Here is a 24,086-nt window from a genome sequence, read left to right on the forward strand (position 1 = left end):
TATGTATTTTGGCGGCAATTAGCACTCTTTGTATATGTCCCGCGACATTGATTCTAATGACACTTAACTAATGCCGTAAAGACTTTAGCACTCTTTAATGTCTATATTTATTGCCTCTAAAAATTATTTTTATTGTAGTGTTTGTCCATTTTTATTCATAATTATTTTTTAATATATTTTTAAGAAATGTGTCTAATCAAATGCAGATTAAGTAAAAATGAGCTATGGAAGTAAGAATGATTAAGACATAGAGTGTAGTGAAATATATGAGAATCTCTCACACAATAATAAGAAGTTATTTTCAATTTCCTCCTAATGTAATAGAAATTGAAAAGATGGACAAAGAGAAAAACGTGTATTTATTGTTGATTTGAGAAATTTGGAGTTTATTACTTAGTTAGCACATACTTCTTATCTTATTTAATAATGAGTGTAGTGATAAAAGGTAATATTAATTAAGATAAAAATATTTAAAAATTAGTTAAATTGCTTTTTGATTAATATTTTTCTTTATGGAGCGTTTAATAAAATATGATAAGTAAAATAAATAGAAGAAAATAATAAATTAATGAATGCAAAATGGTGTTGAATAAGCCTTTCTTACAACCTTATGATTAGTAACTAGATATAGGACCCGTGCCAGCACGGGGCCCAATATATATTATTTTTTTATTTTAATTTATGTCATATTATGGAATTTGAGAAGTTATTGAAATTTTTATATGATTTTAAAAATATTTTAAATTTTTAGCTATTGTGATTTGTAGTACTTTTTTTTAACATAATTTTTTAAAAAATATTTATTACTCTGTTTGTTCTAATTTATGTGGCACACGTAGAATTTCAAATATTAACCATTTTTTATATATCTCTTTAATATATTAAGTTGTTAATTATTGTATTTTATAGTACATTTTGAACCAAATTTTTTAATAATATATGTCATTTGCCATGTCCCAATTTATGTGGAATTAATTGATAGATTTGTTGGAGTCGAGAGATTTATTTTGTTAATTATTGTAATTTATAGTTTTTTTTTCGTCAATTTCAAACAATATATGTTGTTAATTGATAGAATATTTTTAATGTAATTTTTTTTTAAAAATATGTGTGACTCTCCATGTCCCAATTTATGTGGCACATGTAAAGTTTTGACAATTAACCAAAATTTTAATACATTTTAAAAAATATTTTTAAGTCGTTAAATTTTAAGTAATAAGTAATTTAAATTGTTGTATTATTTATTACAATTTATAATACTTTTAAAGTAGTTGAAATATTGTACTATATATTATGATTTATAACACTTTTTTTTAAAATTTATGTCATGTTATGGAATTTGAGAAGTTATTGAAATTTTTATATGATTTTAAAAATATTTTAAATTGTTAGCTATTGTGATTTGTAGTACTTTTTTTTTAACATAATTTTGAAAATAATATTTATTACTCTATTTGTTCTAATTTATGTGGCAGATGCAGATTTTCAAATATTAACCATTTTTTATATGTCTTTTTAATATATTAAGTTGTTAATTATTGTATTTTATAGTACATTTTGAACCTAATTTTTTTAATAATATATGTTATTTGCCATGTCCCAATTTATGTGGCATTAATTGATAGATTTCTTGGAGTCGAGAGATTTATTTTGTTAATTATTGTAATTTATAATTTGTTTTTCGTCAATTTCGTCGACTATTTTTTTTTATTAATTATTGTAATTTATTGTTTCTTTTTCGTCAATTTCAAACAATATATGTTTATCATATAATCCATTTTATGTGGTACCAATAGAATTTAGAGAGTCAATTAAATTTTGTATATGAGTTTTAAATAATTAAGCTGTTAATTATTGTAATGTATAGTATTACTTATAGTTTTTTTAAATATATTTAAATATTATATGTTAGGTTTTTTATCCTAATTTATATGGCCTTGATAGAATTTAAAGTGTCAAATAATTATTAATTATTGTAATAGATAATATGGAGTATTTAAGTCATTTATAGTATAGTAATTAATATATAATATGTAGTATTTAAGTGTTATATTATGGAATTTGAGAAGTTATTGAAATTTTTATATGATTTTAAAAATATTTTAAATTGTTAGCTATTGTGATTTGTAGCACTTTTTTTTTTTTACATAATTTTGAAAATAATATTTATTACTCTATTTGTTATAATTTATGTGGCAGATGCAGAATTTCAAATATTAACCATTTTTTATATGTCTCTTTAATATATTAATTTGTTAATTATTGTATTCTATAGTACATTTTGAACCTAATTTTTTAATAATATCTGTTATTTGCCATGTCCCAATTTATGTGGCATTAATTGATAGATTTGTTGGAGTCGAGAGATTTATTTTGTTAATTATTGTAATTTATAGTTTCTTTTTCGTCAATTTCAAACAATATATGTTGTTAATTGATAGAATACTTTTAATGTAATTTTTTTTTAAAAATATGTGTGACTGTCCATGTCCCAATTTATGTGGCACATGTAAAGTTTTGACAATTAACCAAAATCTTAATACATTTTAAAAAAAAATTAAGTCGTTAAATTTTAAGTAATTTAAATTGTTGTATTATTTATTACAATTTATAATGCTTTTAAAGTAGTTTAAATATTGTACTATTTATTATGATTTATAACACTTTTTTTAAAAAATTTATGTCATATTATGGAATTTGAGAAGTTATTGAAATTTTTATATGATTTTAAAAATATTTTAAATTGTTAGCTATTGTGATTTGCAGTACTTTTTTTTAACATAATTTTGAAAGTAATATTTATTACTCTCTTTGTTCTAATTTATGTGGCAGATGCAGAATTTCAAATATTAACCCTTTTTTATGTCTCTTTAATATATTAAGTTGTTAATTATTGTATTTTTTTAGTACATTTTGAACCTAATTTTTTAATACTATATGTTATTTGCCATGTCCCAATTTATGTGGCATTAATTGATAGGTTTGTTGGAGTCGAGAGATTTATTTTGTTAATTATTGTAATTTATAGTTTCTTTTTCGTCAATTTCAAACAATATATGTTGTTAATTGATAGATTTTTTGGAGTGGACTATTTTTTTTAATTAATTATTGTAATTTATTGTTTCTTTTTCATCAATTTCAAACAATATATGTTTATTATATAATCCATTTTATGTGGTACTAATAGAATTTAGAGAGTCAATTAAATTTTTTATATAAGTTTTAAATAATTAAGCTGTTAATTATTGTAATGTATAGTATTACTTATATTATTTTTAAATATATTTAAATATTATATGTTAGGTTTTTTATCCTAATTTATATGGCATTGATAGAATTTAAAGTGTCAAATAATTGTTAATTATTGTAATAGATAATATGGAGTATTTAAGTCATTTATAGTATAGTAATTAATATATAATATGTAGTATTTAAGTGGAAGGTGGTGGGGCCCATTATATAGTTTGATAAATATATTGGATATTAGTAGTGATTTATAGTATAATAATTAATAATATATAATATGTAGTATTAAGTGGAAGGTGGTGGGACCCACTTATATATTTTATAAATATAGTGGACATTTGTAGAGATCTTATTGACACAATGGTAGTCATTCCTAGAGTCTTCTAATATATAGTAATATGCAAAATCTCATACTTATGTATTAAAAAAAGTGAGAAAATGACTAAAATAGTAATACTTTATTTTGGTCTTTAATGTATTTCATTTGATTGAAATAGTTCTTTTTTTTATTTTTTTATTTGGTGTTCAGAGTCCATATTGGAGCTCCGACTAAATCGGTTGGATCGCGCATTGCAAGACCCATTTGAGGGTGACACTTCCAATATGATTTTCTCCATACCAAAGGCTCGAACTTAAGACCTCTGGTTAAGGGTGAAGCACTCCCACCAGTGCACCACAATCCATGTTGATATGGGTGAGGATTGAAATAGTCCTAAATATATAACAAATGTATTCTTTTTGGTCTTCAATATATTTCACTTGATTGAAATGATCCTCAATATATGACAAAAGATGTTCATTTTGATCCTTTACCCTAAACCAATCAGATTTTTTTTTAAAAAAAAGTGTTAAATTTTATTATAGACCCTACGTGACTAACAAAATTTACCATTGTTGTCTTTTTTGTTAGCTTCAAAGAAAAGAACTCCGTAAAATCTAACACATTTTCTCTAGTTTCTCCGACAAAATTTTCTATTTTTTCTTTTTAAAAATATTAGTCTACTAACGTAATACCCATTTCTGTTTTAAACAAAAGAAAATAATAAATTTTGTTAGAGAATGTAAAGAAAATAGTGTTAGATTTGATGAAATTTTCTTTGGAGCCAACAAAGAATACATCAACGGTGAATTTAGTTAGTCACATGGGTTCATAATTAAATATAACTTTTTTTTTAGTAAATCTGTTAAATTTAGGATAAGAGACTAAAATGAACAGTTTTTACTATAATTAAAGCACATTTCAATCAAGTGAAATATATTAAGGATCAAAATGAAACTTTTATTATGCGTTGAAGATCATAATTGAAATACATCAAGGATCAAAATAAAGCATTACACATACACTAAGGACCATTTTGATTATTTTTCTCAAAATAAAGTCATAATAATTTAATGTTTAGTTGTGAATTTATAGGAATTGTTTACTGTAGTTTGTAACCACTGCATTGAGTAAATGGCAGAAGAATTAGGTTAAGGACGGCCATCTATTAATTAGTGGCCTACCTGTAAAATTTATAATCCTACCTTTCTGTCATTAAATAACTATATAAAGTACAGGAACTTAAAATTTTAAGTTAACGTATAAAATTAATTTAATAAAATAAACTTTTAATAAATATATGAAGTCAAGATTTTATTTTAATTAATTAAATTGACCGATGAACATAAATTAATTATTTAATTTTTTTATATTGGTCAAATTCATAGTTTCAATGCTAATAACTCTCAGGGTAAAATAAGAAGAATAGTACAATTATTTGTGTATTTGATTTGTGAAATGATAAGTATTAAAAAAATATTTATATTTAATAAAGACGGCATGTAAATAGGAACGACAAAAGTTTTTATCTAAAAATAAATACTTCTTCCATTCATTTCTAGTTGTTATGTTACGCTTTTCAAAAGTGAATTTGAATAATTTTTAAAGTTAAATTATATTACATTAATTCGATCTTTGAAACAAAAAAAAATTCAAAAATTATATAAAAAGTACTATAAATTGTAATTTTTTACATATCAATATGATGAAAAAATATACCATAAAATATTAATCAAAGTTCTTGTTTATGACAATTAAGAGTGAACGAAAAGAGTAAATAAAAGAAGAAATACTCGAATAACGTGCTGCATTTAACGTAGTACTACACATAAAGCTCGCCTACACATTCAATTATTTAAAAAAATCTTCCCTTGCACAATGATTATGGCGGAGTTAGCATATAAAATTATTAAGGATAAAATAAAAAGATATTAACTATATGCTAAATTTAAAAATAAAAAAAAATAGTTTGAGATAATTGACGTTCGTCAGATAATTTGAGACGAAAGGTGTAATAATAGATGAATTCCTTTCCAATTATTCCGCCGAAATTTGCATTTATGTCAACGATAACCAGCGTGATTAATTATTTCCTAATTAGAATAAAGGTCCAAGATCATAGATTTTTTTTTTTTTTAAATAAATTATTGTATGCAATTTCACTAAAAGATACAAATAAAAAAAGTTAATGAGAATGCAGAGTTGACTATATTAAATCTACTCTTTGTCGGCGTTTTTCTAACTCCGAAGAAAAATAAAAAGTAACAAAAGAGACAAATGGATTCTAGACCCTCACATTCCTTCTTAAATTTATCTCTAATAGGGGTATTATTGGAAGTTCAAGCTAAATTACTTATTCCCTCCGTCCGCTTTTAATCGTAATGATTTTTTTTATTTTTTTTATGACAAGGGAAATTCGCAGTCGCTATCCTTTGGGTGCGCACAGGGTAATACCCCCGCTCTTATGCAATGCTCGCAAACCACATAGGAGAGGTAACCCGCACTAGGCAAGCCCGGTGCGACGAGCTCGACCCAGAAGGCAAACCCCTTGCTTTCGCTGGCAAGGGGTTTCGAACTTGAGACCTCCAACATGAAAGTCCCAAGCCCAAACATGATTTTCTTTTTAGAGTCAAACTATAAAAAATTGTTTTACAATATTTTTTTCATCATATTAATATAGAAAAAATTGTAACTTATAGTACTTTTCGTATAATTTTTGAATATCTAAATTTTTTGTTTAAAATATTGAATTAATATAATCTAATTTAACTTTGACAATTAGTCAAATTGACTTTCAAAGACACAACGTGACAAATGAAAGTGGACGGGGGGAAATATTTGTTTGAATAAGTTTGCACACCTCTAACTTGGATCAGGGTCTATTCTGCGTAGATTTACCTTATGTTTCTACAAAAGATTACATTTCACATCTTCAATCTATGACACGCAAAAACTCCCCTTCAAACAACACTTAAATCTAACCACAAAGATCTATTGCATATAATTTCTCCTTACATTTCTACTAAGGATTGTTTCACATCTTCAATCTATGACCTAATCATGGAACAACTTTACCAGTTACGTAAAAACTTACTTTCAAACAACACATAAAACTATTTCACTAATATTTGCTATTTTTACTAGAAAAATAGCACATGTCATTTGCCCGAATAACATGGAGTATCATACATTTGCCGGAATAAAGTTCAGATTGTGTATGTCAAAAGACCAGATAAAAAACTTGGGCATAACATGAACTTTGGAAGAACAATGTCACAAAGATGCAGCTCAAAAGACACTATAATACTCCTAGTTATGAAAAAATGTACAATCTTTTGGCTACATAATACTCCTCCTGAGAGATTCTCCAAACAAGAAATGAACCAAGGGAGATTTATGTGTGAAAAAAAGCTGCATGCTTGCTATACTCTATTCAACTTCCACTAAATTCCTTGTTTAATGTTTCAAAGACAAATTCTTCTTACAAAAGAATATAGCCAAAAGAAAGAAGAAAAAAAAAGAATTCAGAAGATAAAGAAATTACATGAAAGAGTGGGAGGGGGGTTGCTTAAAATGAACACTATTCACCATTCTTAATGGTTTTCTCTATTCAAAGATGTTGCATTTGCTCAACCATCTGCTCTAATGTAACTTTGCTTCATCATCTTTAAGGGTTTCCAACGGTTCGCGGAGGCGATATAAGTGCACTCAACTCTCCACAATTTTCCCCCATTGCTTGCTCTTCTCATTTACAGTAATGTACCAAAGGTCAGGTTCAGCATCTAGTTTCCAACTTGACTTTTTCAGTTGAACTAATATTTATCCCTAAGCTATGAAAGATTTAATCGACCTGCTCACCGATCAAGTCTAGGCCAACGAGCAGGAATGATATACCTTGAAACAGCAAGAAGTAAAAGTGGATTCCTTGAGCTGATAGTAGGCTCCTTAGTGAAGCTGTCAACAGCAAGAAAGCTAAAGCCAATTCTTTTGTGTATATTCTGTTGTGCTTCTTCTTCCTTGACGCCTTCTTCTCCTTCTCTTTAATTTCCTCTCTTAGTTCCTCCAAATCAGGCACTGAAACACCTCGTTGGTGTTTTGGTTTCCCATCGACCAACAAAGTAAGATTGCCCTCAGAGGAATGTCCTGATTTCTTAGTCGCTGTCCATTCTTCCGAAGCAACTCGCTGGTGTTTTGGTTTTTCCTCAGCTAACGAAGCAAGATCACCCTCAGAGGAACGTCCTGATTTCTTGGTGACTACCCATTCGTATGCACTTCCTAGTTGGAAGAGGCCAGAGACCATGGCATTAAACTTGGTAACGGACATGGTGTTCTCGAATAGAAGGTATGGCACGATGAATGGGAAAGATTTAGGTGACGGAAGTATATTGAGAAATGACATGGTAGCAGGGACGTAAGAGACAACCCATGATGGGAGCGTCGCCTCAGGAATGAACATCGTCATTGGGAGGATTATGCAAAACAGAGTGAATGAATAAAATGGCAATATCAATTTCCTCAAAAGGAAGAAAAGAAATATCAAATTGCCCTTCTTCCATATGCTTATCTGCATCCAACCAAATTGCAAGCATTATTGCTAGGCACAACATCCAAATATGCTAAAACTTAACAAATTAAACTGGAGATCACTTGAATGGAAGCATTCCAATACCTTTGATTTAATGATGGCAGGTAAACAGACACGAAACAACTGCATTGGCCCCGAATGCCATCTATGTTGCTGCTTCCTATACGCTTCATATGATTCCGGTAACTCACACTGACACTGAAGTATCAACAAATTCTTCTTTAGGCTCAAAACAAAGCAACTACTTCCAATAAAGCAATACTCGAAAGGAAAGCTTTTGCAGTGAATTTACCTCTACATCATTGAGAAATATAAATTTCCACCCATGGAGATGAGCTCTGACTGCAATGTCCATATCTTCAACGGTCGTCCGCTCCAACCAACCACCAGATTCTTCTAATGCCTTGATCCTCCATACTCCAGCAGTCCCATTAAAGCCAAAGAAATTCAGAAAAATACCATTCACCTGCTGCTCCACTTCAAAATGAAAAGCCAAATTAACGTGCTGCAATCTTGTAAGTAGATTTTCATCCTTGTTCACAAAAGACCATCTTGCTTGAACCAATCCTATGTCCTCATTATCCTACAATTCAATATCAAAAAAAACAAACCACTCACATCATTAGCACATTCTACACTAAAGTGATAGCATATAACACAAACCATACACAATTACTTGAAATTATCACATATGAAGGTAATCAATACCTTAAAATAAGGGACAGTTCTTTTAAGAAAATCAGGCATAGGCTGGAAATCAGCATCGAAAATGGTAACAAATTCATAGTCTTTGACATAGCTGCAATTCATAGCTGACTTAAGATTTCCAGCTTTATAACCCTCTCTGATCACTCTATGCCTGTATATGATATTAGCACCTTCCTTCTGCCACTTACGAACCTCTTCATTGATCAATGTCTGAGTAATTGGATCATCAGAATCATCAAGAACTTGAATCAACAATCTTGATTTAGGCCACTCCAAACAACACACAGCACCAATGGATTGCTGATAAACCTGATAATAATAATAATAACAATTCCCACCGCATAAAAATGAGTTCTTGATAAACAATTAAACACAAAATCTTGGAAAGACAAAAAAATTACTAAAGTTTACCTCTTTTTCATTACACATGGGGATCTGAACTAGTACCATAGGGTAATAACCACTACCATCACCAGACTCCAGATCCATTGCACCGTCTTTTGCTATTGGCTTAATCTTCTTCATTTTAACCCAAAAACACCCTAAACATAGTACTAATCTATCCACACTTTGGATAAGAAAAAGGACAATGCAACCATTAGCTAAAAATTGAAGAGGAGGAGCAAGATACTCCACCCTAATCAACACCCATTTTGAGTAAACCCAATCAAAAACACTTTGCACAGCTAATGGATTAGCAAATGTATGAAAATCCAACGAGTACAAATACTGTAATTGAAGATCTGATGCACTAAAGTACCAGCCTTTGAAATAAGCTGCTATTTCAAACCCTAACAAGATTACCGACAACCAAAGAAAGATCTTTATGCAAGTATAGAACCGGTTCTTGACAGCCGGATTCTCAGTGGAGCTGTTGTCGGTAGAATCAGTCCGACCGGCAGCGACACGGCGGCTTACGACGGAGGCTAAGCTGAACAATGCTGATGCTATAGAAGTTAAACAACCTGCAGCCTTATGAGCCTTAAGAAGAAGAACCCATGTAAGCTGTTTAGCATTCTTGTTTCTGACTTTTTCACGTTTATAAGGAGACATTGAAGAAACATCATCGTTTGGTAACAAGAAATCATCTTCTGATGGTCCTTCAAGCTCAACCATTGACCAATTGTTTGGATTCTCCATTTTTACTACTACTGGTGTACCCCTATGGGTTTCTTTACCCCACCAGGTAAAAGAAGGTGCCATTGTTGAGATTCTTGAAACAGACCCAGATGGGAAAATCACTTAAAAACTGTAAAGATTGAATCTTTATCTGTTTTTCACCTCAAATCAACACAATGCTAGTAAACCCAGATGGAAAAAACTAAAGGGTGTTGGATTTTTGAATTCTTGAACTCATTTCAGAGTCCAGAAAGAGAAGAGATAAGAAAAGGCAGACACAGAGAGACACAAAAATACACACTCACACACACACACAGAGGTTTATAAAGGGAATATGAAAATTTGCAAAACAGTACATTGAATGTAGAGAGAGAGAGAGAGGACCATATAATAAGAGTGAAAAAAAGAGCTATAATGTAATGATATGATTTAGTTAAAGAAAGCAGTACAAACAGCCCCTTGGATTACAGCTTGCAAAAAAAAAAAAAAAAAACTTTCACAATTTTTGTTATGGTAACAGTGCAACACGTCTTTGATTTTTGTAAAATCAAATATCTCAAAAGAAAAATTTGACAGCACGTTGTTCTTTTTTCTTTCAATACCACCACTCTTTATTTTTATATATATAAAAAAAAATAAAAAATTACCAGAGTGGTTTAATTGCTCCTTTTTTTTCACCCTTTCACATGACCAAGAACATAAAAAAAAAAAAAAAAAATCAAACAGGACATGAAATTTTGTGGACTATTGTGTTTTTCACCTACTACTCCTTAATGGTGTTTTATAATAATGAAATCAAGAAAGAAGAATGAAATAGTAGATATTATATTCATAATGATAATAATAATAATATAATGTGTGTATATATTTGTAGATAAACAGAGATAAAGATTCAAATGAAAAAGATCTAATGAAACTTTAAATCCTGGCTCCTCCTCTCATGAAATTTTTTACCGTGTGAATTCCACGAGGTAATAAATCAAGATTCAAGATTTGTCTTTGATAATATAAATGATAAATTTTGTATATATATAAAATGAATACACAAGGAGAATAATATAGGATAGAAGGAGGATATGATGAAAAGGGCTTAACTAATCATCTAATCTTAAGATCATAAGATCTGGGAAATAATGAGCATTTAATTTTTGTTTTTAGCTGTAATAAATTCCTAATATATTTTTTTGTAAGAATAAAAGAAAAGGAAAGAAGAAGAAAAAAAAGAAAAATTAGTACATTTGTTTTCTTGTTTTTGGTCATGTTCGAAATTCCTTGACCGAGAAAACAGCGGGTCATTGCCGTCATCAAAGGATTAATGTCCAAATCACCCCTTTGAAATGGTACTCTCCTATAATATATGAAATATGTTTTTTAGAATTTAATAATCGTAGTGTACGGATTAACTTGTGTGGTATTGAGTTACTTTATTAATCATTAGATCAGACTTTTTAGTGCATGAAATTATATAATCCCACTTAGATTAAATTTTTTTGTGCACGAAATATATAATACACTAAGAGGTTATTTGAATTAAAGATAATGTATGTTGTAACTAATTATGATGTGGCTGGTTATCTTGATATTATTTCTTATTATTTGTTCGATTGTTTTATTAACAATAACATATGTTATTTAATTTTTAAGAAGTTGTTGTTTATAAAAATATCATTAATCTTATTTAATGAGTAAGAAAAATAAATAGAGAAAGTTTAAGGGTGTTTCTGTCATTTTAATTATTTTATCATGAGATAAGTAGGTGATTAGTAGAGTTAGCACTAAACAATTTCACTCTTGGAAAAACTTATCTCAAAACTAATTACTAATCATACTATAACGTATCTAGAATCAATAACCAAACAAGAGGAAACTACTAAATGTTTAATCCCAAAATTATCTATATTTGTCGAATGTACCAAATGACTTGATAATTTTGAGAAAAATGAAAACTATTTTTAAGTAGACATACAACAATTAATAACTCTCTAACATGAATCTTGATATAATAACTTGAAAAACTAAAACTCAATATAATGTATTATCTATGTTGTCAGTGTATATATTTTCAAACTCGCAATTTTTTCATGAGGACTTGATAGTAATTAGACTCCATTTAGTCAACTTTTTCCTTTCGTCTTAATCGGTTTTTGTTTTTGTGGTAATAATTATACTTATCTAAAATAATTAGCGTCATTCACGCTCCGCCAAAAACACAAATGCACAAACCAAAATTTGACACTTCAACTAAACAAAATTTTGAAAAGACAAAAATACTAAACGAATTATTGTACGTATAAAAGAAATTATTAAGTGGTGGACCTCTTTCTTTTTATAAAAAATAAAATAAAATAGTCTTTTTACAGTAATTCCGAAAATAACGAAAGTTGCCTTGAACAAGTGGAGCTATACAAAAAGGCTTCATAAAATCTTTCCTTTTCTAAAGGTAAAAATATTCAAAAATATGGAGTAACATATTGTTACTTTTTAGAAGTATAGGAGTACTCATTAAATGATGAAGTGAATTACGTAGAGTTATAGTACTAATTATGGTAATATGAGATCACTTCTTTTAACCTAAATGAAACTACAAAAAATCACAATAATTGTTGGATAAGAAAAAAAGAAGAAGGTAAAAGCCCATGATAATTATTAAGAGTGTAACATGTAAAGCCAAAAATTTAATGAAAAAAAAGGTAGAAATGTTGCTGTGGAAAAGTTGAGCCTATAAAAGGGTTATCCGTGATGAAAGAATATAACCTATGGATTTAATAGTTTATCAATCTCTAGCTTCTAGGGTTAAGGATTTGAAAATCAGCTCGTAAAATTATAATCTATTTAATTTATTTATATGTGGACGGCTAATAATTTACTTAATTTATTAGTAATAAGTTTATTTTGACTCGTTCAGTCCAATTCATTTAAAACTTAGTTAATATATACGTAGTTTTGATTGATTTTATCTAAATATTTTTTTTATCTATTTTTTATAGTCATAATATAAGGGATAAAGTTTTATTAGGTACTTAAACAAATTATTAAAAAAAATTAATTTTAAATTGAAAACTTAGTAAGAATTGGACGGATTGGATTATGATTCGAGTTTTTGCTCAATTCAGCCCAAATAACTTTGAACGAGTTAATGACTTGTCCATTTATTAATTCAATCTATTTTGATCTTCTCAAATTTAACACAAACCTATCCATTTCAAACTCTTGGCGAAATAAATTACGTTGTATATTTTACTACACCCTCGAATAATATGTTGTGTGAAAAATACGCGTTGGATGATGTAAGAACATTAACATGCAACAAAAAATATACAAAAAGAAGACACATAAAAACAAATCAATTTGATTAAATTATAAAGTGAAGATCTAACAAACTTCTTAACTCTCAACCAAACACCGACACTTTGCGGTCAAATACAAATGTTTAGTATACTGAGAAGATTAAAAAAAAACGGGGACGATAAATTTGTTGATCGAGTAAAAAGAGGACTCATAGAATTTAATTAAGCACTAAATACCATGAATAGTTTAACTGGCACAAATTTTTGAAAAATATGAAAAGATTGTGGCACATTAAAAGTGAATCCAACGTAGGTAAAATGTTATATTGACATTAATCATTTGTCATATAAGAAAATTGTGTCACTTTTTTAAAAAAATGACTAAAAATGTGAGTTATATAAATTAAGAAAAAGAAAAAATCTAATTTATTCATATAATATTCTAATAATATATAAATATAATTAATTTTTAAGACAACGTTTTCAAAGTTTCGAAGGTTGAGTGGTCACGTGACTAAGTACACAAATGTCAATTACCTGTTATTTTCTTAGAGGTTCACTTTACTACCAAAATCCTCAGATTGGCTCCAAGTATTCATTCTATAGGAGTATTATTTATTACATTTATGATTAACAAAAACAGGAAAAATAATTTAGAAAGGAAAAATATTAATATAGTAATAAAGTAGATAGAAAATAAGCTAGAAAAAAAATCAAATTTTGTTTAACAACTATGGAAAAATAATGAAAAATCGAAAGAATGATAATGTTGGGGTGAGAAGGCCCGGCTCAAAGATCGATAATTTGAACTAAGGAAATTGAATAATAGAAAAAAATGAAAAGAGAAATAGAAAAAATATTTCACTTTTATAATTACAAAAATATATTTGTACCTCCACAATTTCATATTGACCATATAATTAATATAAAAATATCAAATTACATAATACTATCTAATTATATATAAATCTAATATCTAGGTTAGTTTCTAAAACACTAAAAAATATTTTGTCATCTTACTTTTTGGGACCTTGTTCTAGTCAATGTTGTCAAATTAGACCTTCCAAAGAATTTTCTCATTTGGACCACCATCCCATAATTCAAGGAGTATTACGATAATATTTCAATTTCAAACAAAAATAAGTGCAATATCTTCTGAAAAAAACTTCTATTTAGACAAAAAAAAATTCTTTTTATATTACTTTGCAGAGGACAATGCCAAATGGAATTGTTTTCCAAACGAAATATAAATGGCACACTTTCAAAATTTAAATTTTTTGTCAAGTCTCCCATCTACACATGATAATTCCTTAAAATGGAATTTTCTGAGGCACGTGCGATGACTCAGCTGATGCACGTGCGAGACTACTGAAGATATAAAACCGGTCGGACAAAGCCGGCTATCAACAACCGCCGGTCAAACCGGTTGTTTGTTATCTTCTAATAGTACTATTAATATTATTTATGAGTATGTGATATTATTTCCTAACTAGTACATTCAAATATTAATTTTATATTTTTTTCTTTTGACTTTAATGCTTATAGGTTGAGAGATCGTTTTAAATAGATCCTCGGCTCGAGCGGTTTGAAAAATACGAGAGTAAAAGAAATTCTAATGAAGATACTAAGAAAAGAAAAATATCAACAAAAATAATAAGATAACTAACACAAAATAAATAAAAATAGTAGTAATAAACATGTGTATCCAGCGGTTGCAAGTTCGAGTCTTGCTAGTATAATTATTTTTGTCTTCAAAGGTGTGGCCTAGTGATCAATGAAATGAATTAAAAATTATGAGATCTCAACTCTCAAGTTCAAGTCCTAGTAAAGATAAAAACACTGAGTGATTTATTCTTCTTGCTTGTCCTAACTTTGATGGACAGAGTTACCAGATATGATCTATTGCTGGTGGAAGGTGTGAAGTATTTTGTAGAATTAAGAAAGGTACATACAAACTTATCTAGACGATTATAAAAAAAAAAGAACAAAGAAGATGATAAAAAAAGAGAGAGAAAATTAACAAAATATTCTAAGCTAGAACCATTTTCTCCTCTGAGGAGAGATTTGATTACCTAACATTTTATCTTAATCTTTGACCTTCATGTTCTCTTATCATAGATTTAATATTACAATTTTTTTTAGTTAAAAAAGTAATTAATTAAGTTTATGCCAAAAATCTTCCACTATATAAATTGAAATGAGAGAGTATATAAGTATGTAACCAATTTAATGTTGTAATGTATAGAAGATTATACAAGAAAAAGTAGTATATGAAATGCTTCATTAGGGCATCCAAAGCGTGTAGGGTCAACTAATTGATTGAAAACCATAGAGTATTAAATTAATCCAACATATTAATCCTCAAGATTATATTCATCATTACTGTTAGCTTTGTACAACTGGATACCTCAATTATACATCTAGGGGTCCTAATTTATTGTTTAATAAATTAACAATATAACTTTACTTGCTTATCCAATTAAACAATGATTAGTGACATCTAAAGTTGTCTTTTTCTAATTTGCCCGTTTGGGTTCCACCGCCAATGACCACATCACACTTTTAATGCCTTTGATTAATTTTTAAATAATGAGCGAAAGATAAAACAAATCGTGTTAAGTACGACTTTACTAAGAATATTTTTGGTGTACAAAACATTATGTTTGAAAGTCGGGTGAAAGGCTGAATCTAAAAGGTATGACGTAGACAATCTACCTAATGCAAACATTAGTAACTATTTTCACGACTCAACTCATAACCTATAAAGTGACACGAAGATAATTTATTGTTGCTCTTAAGCTTCTTTCAACGACCTTATTAGTGGAGTATATAATAATTTATAAATTGAGTGGGAAATTTTATAGGTGCAAAAAATTAGTGTGTGATCATGTCTACTTATGCATCACATATGAAAAATTATTGAGTCTTAAACAACACAATTTTGAAATCCTTAAATAAAATTTGCAATGATTGTCAAAATCAACATGTGTAAGTTAATTTTAATGTGGGGATGATTGCGACCTATTGAAATGGAAATAATAGAGCTTGATTAATATTTATTTTCTTTGTCGGTGTGACCAACTTTTTTTGATTATTTAATGTTAAATAGGAGTAACTAATATACAAAAATTCAATATCTTGACGTTTGTATGATTTATGTTGGTTTTCTTTTTATTATTGGGGTTGTTGGTTGGTATTATTATTTTTTGTTCATATTTAAATCATGCCTACTCCTTTTGTTTCCCTTTTTAATTTCTTTATTTATTTTTATAATATAAGAATTATGGTCAACAAATTTTCAATATTTTGATGACAACCTCGTTATATTCAAACTTGTACGGTAGCATATAACTTGCAAAAATTACCACAACAAATCACTAGTTTGATACTATTTTTTACTATAGTGAAAAATAAATTGAGACATAAAATTTAAATAATTGTTCTGATTATAATAAATCAAATTCATATTGATTGCTGATACAATAACTAAAAGAAAATTTGCTTGCGCTTTCCTCTTTTCAAATATTCTTGAAAATTCTTGATCCTATTGAACCATCGAAACATAATTATTTTTTTCTATTGGTTGAAAAAAAGAATAATAAACGATAGGACATTTTTATTTTGACTTGTGTTAGGGTAATATTCAAAGGGTTTATGCCAAATTAGTGGACATCACGTAAGAAACTATTGTTATTCGAATATTGCAACTAAAATTTAATTATCAGATGCAATGGATTGACTTCAACAAACAGAATAGTAGTATGAATTTGTTATTTTATTTAAATATATCATTTATTTAATTTAAACAAAAAATGTAGTCCACCTTTACTGAAATCGATGATACAAGTGTTGCCACGTTAGCAAAATAATGCAATAATAATAATAATGTACAATCATCGTGAACTCAATTAATATGAACTTCTTCAAATGTTGAGTACGTGTTTGAAATGAGAGTGATATTTTTTCTTAATTAATGAAAATATTTTCTAGAAGTTGAATTTCAAAAGTAATCTCTTAAAAGAAATGTTTTTTCAAAATGTCTTACATTTTTCGTAGGTGCAAGTCAATTTTTTATATTTTATTTTGACAAATATTTTAATACTTGAAGCATGTTGTTTGTTTCAATCAGCATTAACTAAAATATTACTTATTGACTAACTTTAATAATCAAAATTAGCACATATATAAAAGCACCCGTCCATGATGTTATGGAATGGAAGAAACTAGAAAGATAAATTAAAGAGAGAATAAATGATAACTCTTTGTATTCATTTTTGCATTGATTCAAATAGAAGAGTACATCCCTATTTATAAATAATTAAGGAGAATCCTTCTTAAAGGAGAGTACTTCTTAAAGGAGAATCATTCTTAAAGGACAATCCTTTTTAAAGGAGAATCCTTCTAGATACTAGACTAAAATAAAACTAAAGGGAAAAGGGTCAAATGCCCCCTCAACCTTTAGCCATATTTCCAACTACACACTTAACCTTTTCGGGGGTCCTATTACCCCCCTGAACCTTTTTATTTTTATATTATTTCACCCTCAGACGCTGATGTGTCCACCTAAACCAGATTTATAAAAAATGTTTGTATACACGCGCTGTCCACGTATATATTAGTGGACCCCATGACTTTACACGACTCACATATTGACACGTGTCATAAAACTTTACCTTTACCTTTGAACCAAATTAACCCTCATTCTTCTACCTTTACCTTTGAACCAAATTAACCCTCATTCTTCTTCCTTAGATTAATTCTACGATCTTCTTCCTAAATCTCTAGTTCTTCTTCCTTTTCTCTACGATCTTCCATTATTGACGTTGCTCGGAAGCTTAGTTACTATTTCTTCTGAGAAAAGGTTAGATCTTTACTAGCTAAATACTATTTTGATTTAGTGTTTGATTAGGGTTTTATTTTTACTGCGTATTCAAATGCTATTTTGACTGGTATGTTGTAGTGTGGAGGTTTTTAGGGCCTTTTAATGTTTATTAGGGTTAGTTCTAATTGAACGTTATTCTTTACCAACTGAATGTTATGTTGATATTTGATTTTAGTTTTGATGGTAGTGTTGATTTTTAGGGCATTTGTTGCACAGGCATTCAAATGCTATTTTGATATGTGTGTCGTTGTATGTAGTTTATTAGGGGTTTTAATAGTTATTTACTTGTTTTCGTGAATTTATATAGTCTTGTAGTTTACTGGTAAAGTACAACCTCAAAAAGTAGAGTTTCTCATTCCTTACTAGTGTTACCTCTGTTCAGGTAGGAGATGAGTGGATTTACTTTGGTTACTTTAAGATGGTATCATGGTGGAGTATTAGATTTGAGTAGTGGACAAGTAGTTTACAGTGGTGGGCAAGTTACAGAGTTTTTGGATGTTGATGTGGATAGACTGTCCTATTTTGAATTAAGAGGCTACATTAAAGAATTAGGATACACAACAACTTGCACATTTAGTATTAAACCTCCTAACAGTGGTATTTTGGAAGATATTCATAATGATATGGATATTTTAGACTTAAGTTGTTCTTTGGAAGATGGAGATATTGTGGAGGTATATGTAAAGCACTTGATTGATGATGCAGTTGTGGACCCCACCCTTATTTTATTAGAAAATGTTCCTCATGGGTATATGGAGGAATCTGGTTCAACTTTTAATAAAGTAAATGAACAAAGTGGGGTAGGTGAAGACCCTTTTACTACCTTTGATACTAGATCTGCTTCTACCCCAACTCCTTCCACCACAACTTCTTCTCCTAGATCTCCTTTCACTACCACAACTCATTCCACTACAACTGCTGCTCCTAAATCTCCTTCCACTAAAACTCCACCCACTACAACTGCTGCTCCTAGATCTCCTTCCACTACAACTCCTGTCACTGCTGCAAATCCTAGTATTGAAGATGCTGATGATCTAGTTTCAGGCCCTGTTGAATCTGATTTCTTAGAAAAAGAGGGTTCTGATTACTCAACTGAAGATAGTGTTGAGTCTGAATGTGGATTGGTGGGAGATGATGATGAGGACTATGGTAGTGATGTACATGAAGAGGTTAGGGAGTTGAGGGCTGAAAAAAGATCTTTTCAAAGAAGAAAAAGAAAAGAGAGAGTACCAGTTGATACTGAAGAGGTACCAGTAGGTGAAGCTGGAGCAGATTTAGGTTTTGATGAAACTCAAACAGGTAAAATAAGTGTTGAAGGAAGATTAGGAGGTGATGAGCCTTATTTTGCAAGTTCTGATGATGGAAGTTTTGAAATAGATGAAGATGAATTTAGTGATGAATGTGTTGAATCTGAAAGAGTACATTTACCAAGAACTGTAAAAAGAAGGAGGCATACCATGTGCACATGCTGTGGCTGCCATTTACTTTAAGAAATGTGAACCTCTTGACTACATTGACAACTGCTATAGTAAGGCAACTTACTTGAGGACTTATGCCAATGTCCTTCAACCTGTCACAAACATGGAGATGTGGCCTGTATCTACTAACCCCACAGTTGCACCACCAGAAATAAAAAGCATGCCTGGCAGGCCAGGTAAACTTAGAAAGAAGGAAGCTGGTGAGAGTAAAAAATCTGGAAAGCTACCTAGAACTGGACTTGCCATGACATGTAGTAACTGTAATGTTAGAGGCCACAACAAGAGAGGATGTCCACAAAGGGTTGAGTCATCAACAAGGGAAGAACCATCAAATATAGACAAGGGAAATGGCAAAACTTCAGGTTTAGGCAGACCAAAGGTAACATCTTTACCTTTAATTTGGTATGTGATATAGATCTCATATGTAATAACTACAATTATTTTTAACTATATTTATAGAAAACACAAACAGAAGGTGAGCATTCTACAAAGAGGTCAAGAGGAAGACCACCTGCAGCACCTAGTGCATCTCCAGGACCTGCAAAGAGGTCAAGAGGAAGACCACCTGCAGCACCTAGTGCATCTCCAGGACCTGCAAAGAGGTCAAGAGGAAGACCACTGGCAGTACCTAGTGCATCTGCAGCACTTACAAAAGGTGCAAGAGGAAGACCACCTAATGCATCTGCAACACCTGCAAAGAGTGCAAGAGGAAGACCACCTGCAGCAGCTAGTGCACCTCCTACATGTCCATCACCTGCTAATTACCATGTTGGATCTTCTTCACCTGCTGATTACCAGTTAACTAATAGTAACAAAGGAAGAGGAAGGGGTAGGGGAAGCACAACCTCATACAAAAGGCAAACAGTCATTGGAATGGGTGTGTTTCAAGATGAAAATGGATTCAAAGCTCTCAATGTAAGTGTTTTCTATTGATTCAATTATACTATTTTTTTTATGTTTAACTACAAACTCAACTCACTCACTAATTATTTCATAATTTGAATACAGCCTGGGATGTCAAGTTGTAAGATCTTCTCTACTGGTACAACAAAGGTGACAAAATCTGCTGATGTTACTGGTGATATTGGTTACAAACCAAGTACTGCACCCAAGTTGAAATGGAATGGAAAAGCAGCAATCTCAACAAGCAAACTTCAAGAAATGAGAGAGGAACAAAGAAAAAAATCAAAAGGAAGTAGTTCATGAAAATATTTCCCATTTTGAATGATGATGTATTAGTATTGAACATCAAATTATGTTTTTGTTTTTGGTTTTTGGTTTTTGATTGTACTTTGACCTTATGTGAGGCCTGTTTTACAATCGATTATGTCAATTAAGGGCCTTCTATTTTACAAATAGTGTTATGTTTATTCAATTTCTCCCGTATTTGTTGTAATATAGACACTACTATATCAACTACTTTATCCGAAAAGATTCATATATTGATATACAAAATTTCTCATATTACATATGATAACCAAAAGAGAGTTTCAACTCCTTTCACTACTCACTACTCACATACGTTATGGCAATTCAATTAGTTCAATACTTGAATGAACCCTACTTTGAAATAGGTTGTTGATGAACAAGGCAACAACACAAATCAAAATACACAAAATGACCTTCCAATCAAACGTACACCATTTCAACTTTCTTCGTTTGAACCTCTTCTCTACTGTCAAATTATCAATCAGAACTTGTTGCTCATTGATTTGAATCTGTCTCCTCCAAACTTCATCTTCCAACTCTTTGATTTTGTTCACCAATTTTGGGAGGATAAATTGGGATCTTGGATCGATTTCTTCTCTGTCTCTCCATCGGAAAAAATGACAATTGTTCTCCTGAAAAAATAAAAAAAAATATATTAATGTTATTAACATTCACATCAATTAAACCCAATAAAATCAAACAATTGAAGAAAATTCACATACACCATAGTAGGGGCAAGACCAAAATCGTCTTCCGGGATTCGACTTCGACCAAGAAGTCTGCATATGCAACAAACTTCCATGTTTGCATCGTACTATGGTTTTGAGAATTGGGTCTGATTCTTCCATGCATAGCTTATTCAATTTTGCATTTGACATTCCTAACCCGAATAACACAAAGTGAAAAAAAAATCAAGCTGTCGAATTGGGAAATCCGAGAAAATTGCAAACCCTACATTCAATCTTAGTTGGAGAAGATACAACAACTAAATTCAAGCTTTGAAATTCAAGCTTTGAAAATGGTGGATGAAAAACAAAGAAGGGAGAGAGCTTTTGTTCAAGAACAAAAGAGATGGAGATAAATGAATTGAGAAAAGAATAAAAAATAAATGTATGGGTTATATAAAGAGTAAAGTTACCGTTGGGAGGATTATTTGGACTCCACGTGGACATTTTATTACATTGTTACGCGCCTCACGAAGGTGAGTTCACGTAGGTGGACACATCAGCGTCTGAGGGTGAAATAATATAAAAATAAAAAGGTTCAGGGGGGTAATAGGACCCCCGAAAAGGTTAAGTGTGTAGTTGGAAATATGGCTAAAGGTTGAGGGGGCATTTGACCCTTTTCCCTAAAACTAAATATTTTGCAATTAATGTAAACTCTAGACTTGAAAGGAAACTAAATACTATAAAATATTTTTAGACTAAAATAAAATAAAATAAAAAGATTCTACCAAATTCCAACATTCCCCCTCAAACTCAAGTTGGTGTATTTGACTTGAGTTTGAACACTTAATTATTCTTCAAAAATATCTTCTAATAAAATTCATCCTCACATTCTTCTTCTACTAGTAATGCTTGTGATTTATTTTGAGTGTCTTTGAACTTGCACACTTTTGTAACATGACCTGTTTGTTTGCAACTTCCGCATACTGCATCAGATCTCCACCAACAGAATTTTTCCAAATGTGTTTTCTTTTTGCAATATTTGCAAGGAGGATAATCAACTTTTCTTTTTTGATAGTTTGCATAAAAGATGCCTTCAACAATTTTTTATCTTGTCTGAAAGCTCTTTTTTGCTCTTGTGCTTGAAGAGCACTTATCAATTCAACAAGAGAGATGGTAGAGAGATCTTTAGACTCTTCCAAAGCAGAGATTTTAGACTCAAATCTTTCGGGAATAGTTACAAGAATCTTTTCAACTATTCTATTATCTTTAAAATCCTCACCAAGCAACCTGATTCTGTTGACAATCAAGGAAATCCTGTCAGAATAATTAGTGATAGTCTCACCCTCTTGCATACTAAGAGATTCAAAATCTCTTTTCAAATTCAGAATTTGATTTTGTCTGCCTCGTTCACTTCCTCGGTACTCCTTCTCAAGTTTTTCCCAAGCTTCTTTTGTTGTCTCACATGCAATGATTTTAGAAAAGATTGAATCTGCAACTGAATTTTGAATTACAATTTTGGCTTTGTGTTTTTTTATTTTCTCTTCTGAGTGAAGTTTGATTTCAGCATCAGAAGATTTTTCAGTGAGTTGTTGTATGGGTTTGTCTTCCATTACAACTTCCCACAAATCATAAGCCTCAAAATAAGACTTCATCTTAACTGCCCAAATTTGATAATTTTCACCATTGAAGGTTTGTGGGGCATTGAAAGAAAGAGTATTGCTTGTCATGGTTTGAAAAATAAGGTTTAAAATAATATAGATTAAAAATTGGTTAAAAGTAGCCCTGCGTTAAAAATAAAAGCACGAGTTAAAATTGGCCCTGCGTTAAAAATAAAAGCACGGATTAAAAGTGGGTTGAAAATAGATATGAATTAAAAGTGGTTGAAAGTTCTTCTTCAACGAACTCACAGATCCATTAAGATCAATGTAAGGCTCTGATACCACTGTTATGGAATGGAAGAAACTAGAAAGATAAATTAAAGAGAGAATAAATGATAACTCTTTGTATTCATTCTTGCATTGATTCAAATAGAAGAGTACATCCCTATTTATAAATAATTAAGGAGAATCCTTCTTAAAGGAGAGTCCTTCTTAAAGGAGAATCCTTCTTAAAGGAGAATCCTTCTAGATACTAGACTAAAATAAAACTAAATATTTTGCAATTAATGTAAACTCTAGACTTGAAAGGAAACTAAGTACTATAAAATATTTTTAGACTAAAATAAAATAAAATAAAAAGATTCAACCAAATTTCAACATTCCATGACACTATAAATAACATGAATTAGCCAAAGACAACTTTTTGTCGATATAAAAATAAAAATCTATCACTAATCCGATTTGATAATAGATTATAAAATAATTGTATTAGCTATGGACAATTAGCAATATATTAGAACGAATTTCATAGTTAATTTTAAAAATCCTGTGATCCCACCTTACTAATCAAAACCAAAAAAAATCTGAAAAAAGTTTTTCAAGAACATCACAAATGTTTTGTCCAATTATGTCATATTAGTCAGTTTCTTAATTATTCGGTATTCAAAATTAACAGACTCAAATAATTCGAATAGATTCACTATATTC

The 24,086-nt window shown here is 29.9% G+C and overlaps 3 protein-coding genes across 3 annotated transcripts in view; 1 reads left to right on the forward strand and 2 right to left on the reverse strand.

The window, feature by feature from the left end:
• Positions 1-24,086, reverse strand: part of LOC125829951 (G-type lectin S-receptor-like serine/threonine-protein kinase At4g27290) — a 320,066-nt gene that overhangs the window by 201,530 nt on the left and 94,450 nt on the right. The gene's annotated exons all lie outside the window — the stretch shown is intronic.
• Positions 6,961-10,369, reverse strand: LOC125829953 (probable xyloglucan glycosyltransferase 12). Its single transcript, XM_049509182.1, has 5 exons — positions 9,270-10,369; positions 8,859-9,167; positions 8,443-8,733; positions 8,235-8,348; positions 6,961-8,129 (listed from the first exon to the last, which is right to left on the reverse strand). Exons 1-5 carry the CDS (start codon positions 10,059-10,061, stop codon positions 7,407-7,409), a joined length of 2,229 nt encoding a protein of 742 aa, XP_049365139.1. The 5' UTR covers positions 10,062-10,369; the 3' UTR covers positions 6,961-7,406.
• LOC125829938 (oleosin-B6-like) lies at positions 19,728-20,830 on the forward strand. The gene is made up of 4 exons (XM_049509151.1): positions 19,728-20,003; positions 20,084-20,392; positions 20,442-20,501; positions 20,633-20,830. The coding sequence occupies exons 1-4, from the start codon at positions 19,728-19,730 to the stop codon at positions 20,828-20,830; spliced, it is 843 nt and encodes a 280-aa protein (XP_049365108.1).

The sequence above is a fragment of the Solanum verrucosum genome, unplaced genomic scaffold (assembly GCF_900185275.1).
Source record: "Solanum verrucosum unplaced genomic scaffold, falcon-dt-bn FXZP01000282.1, whole genome shotgun sequence".
Taxonomy (NCBI): Eukaryota; Viridiplantae; Streptophyta; class Magnoliopsida; order Solanales; family Solanaceae; genus Solanum; species Solanum verrucosum.

What these genes read in the sequence shown, in the direction of transcription:
- LOC125829953 (XM_049509182.1), bottom strand. Translation starts at nt 10,061, where the DNA reads ATGGCACCTTCTTTTACCTGGTGGGGTAAAGAAACCCATAGGGGTACA. An exon ending in CCATGTGTAATGAAAAAGAG is followed by an intron (nt 9,168 to 9,269) that starts GTAAACTTTAGT and finishes TATTATTATCAG; the next exon opens with GTTTATCAGCAATCCATTGG. An exon ending in TATTTCTCAATGATGTAGAG is followed by an intron (nt 8,349 to 8,442) that starts GTAAATTCACTG and finishes TTGATACTTCAG; the next exon opens with TGTCAGTGTGAGTTACCGGA.
- LOC125829938 (XM_049509151.1), top strand. Translation starts at nt 19,728, where the DNA reads ATGGAGATGTGGCCTGTATCTACTAACCCCACAGTTGCACCACCAGAA. An exon ending in CATCACCTGCTAATTACCAT is followed by an intron (nt 20,393 to 20,441) that starts GTTGGATCTTCT and finishes ATAGTAACAAAG; the next exon opens with GAAGAGGAAGGGGTAGGGGA. An exon ending in GCAAACAGTCATTGGAATGG is followed by an intron (nt 20,502 to 20,632) that starts GTGTGTTTCAAG and finishes ATTTGAATACAG; the next exon opens with CCTGGGATGTCAAGTTGTAA.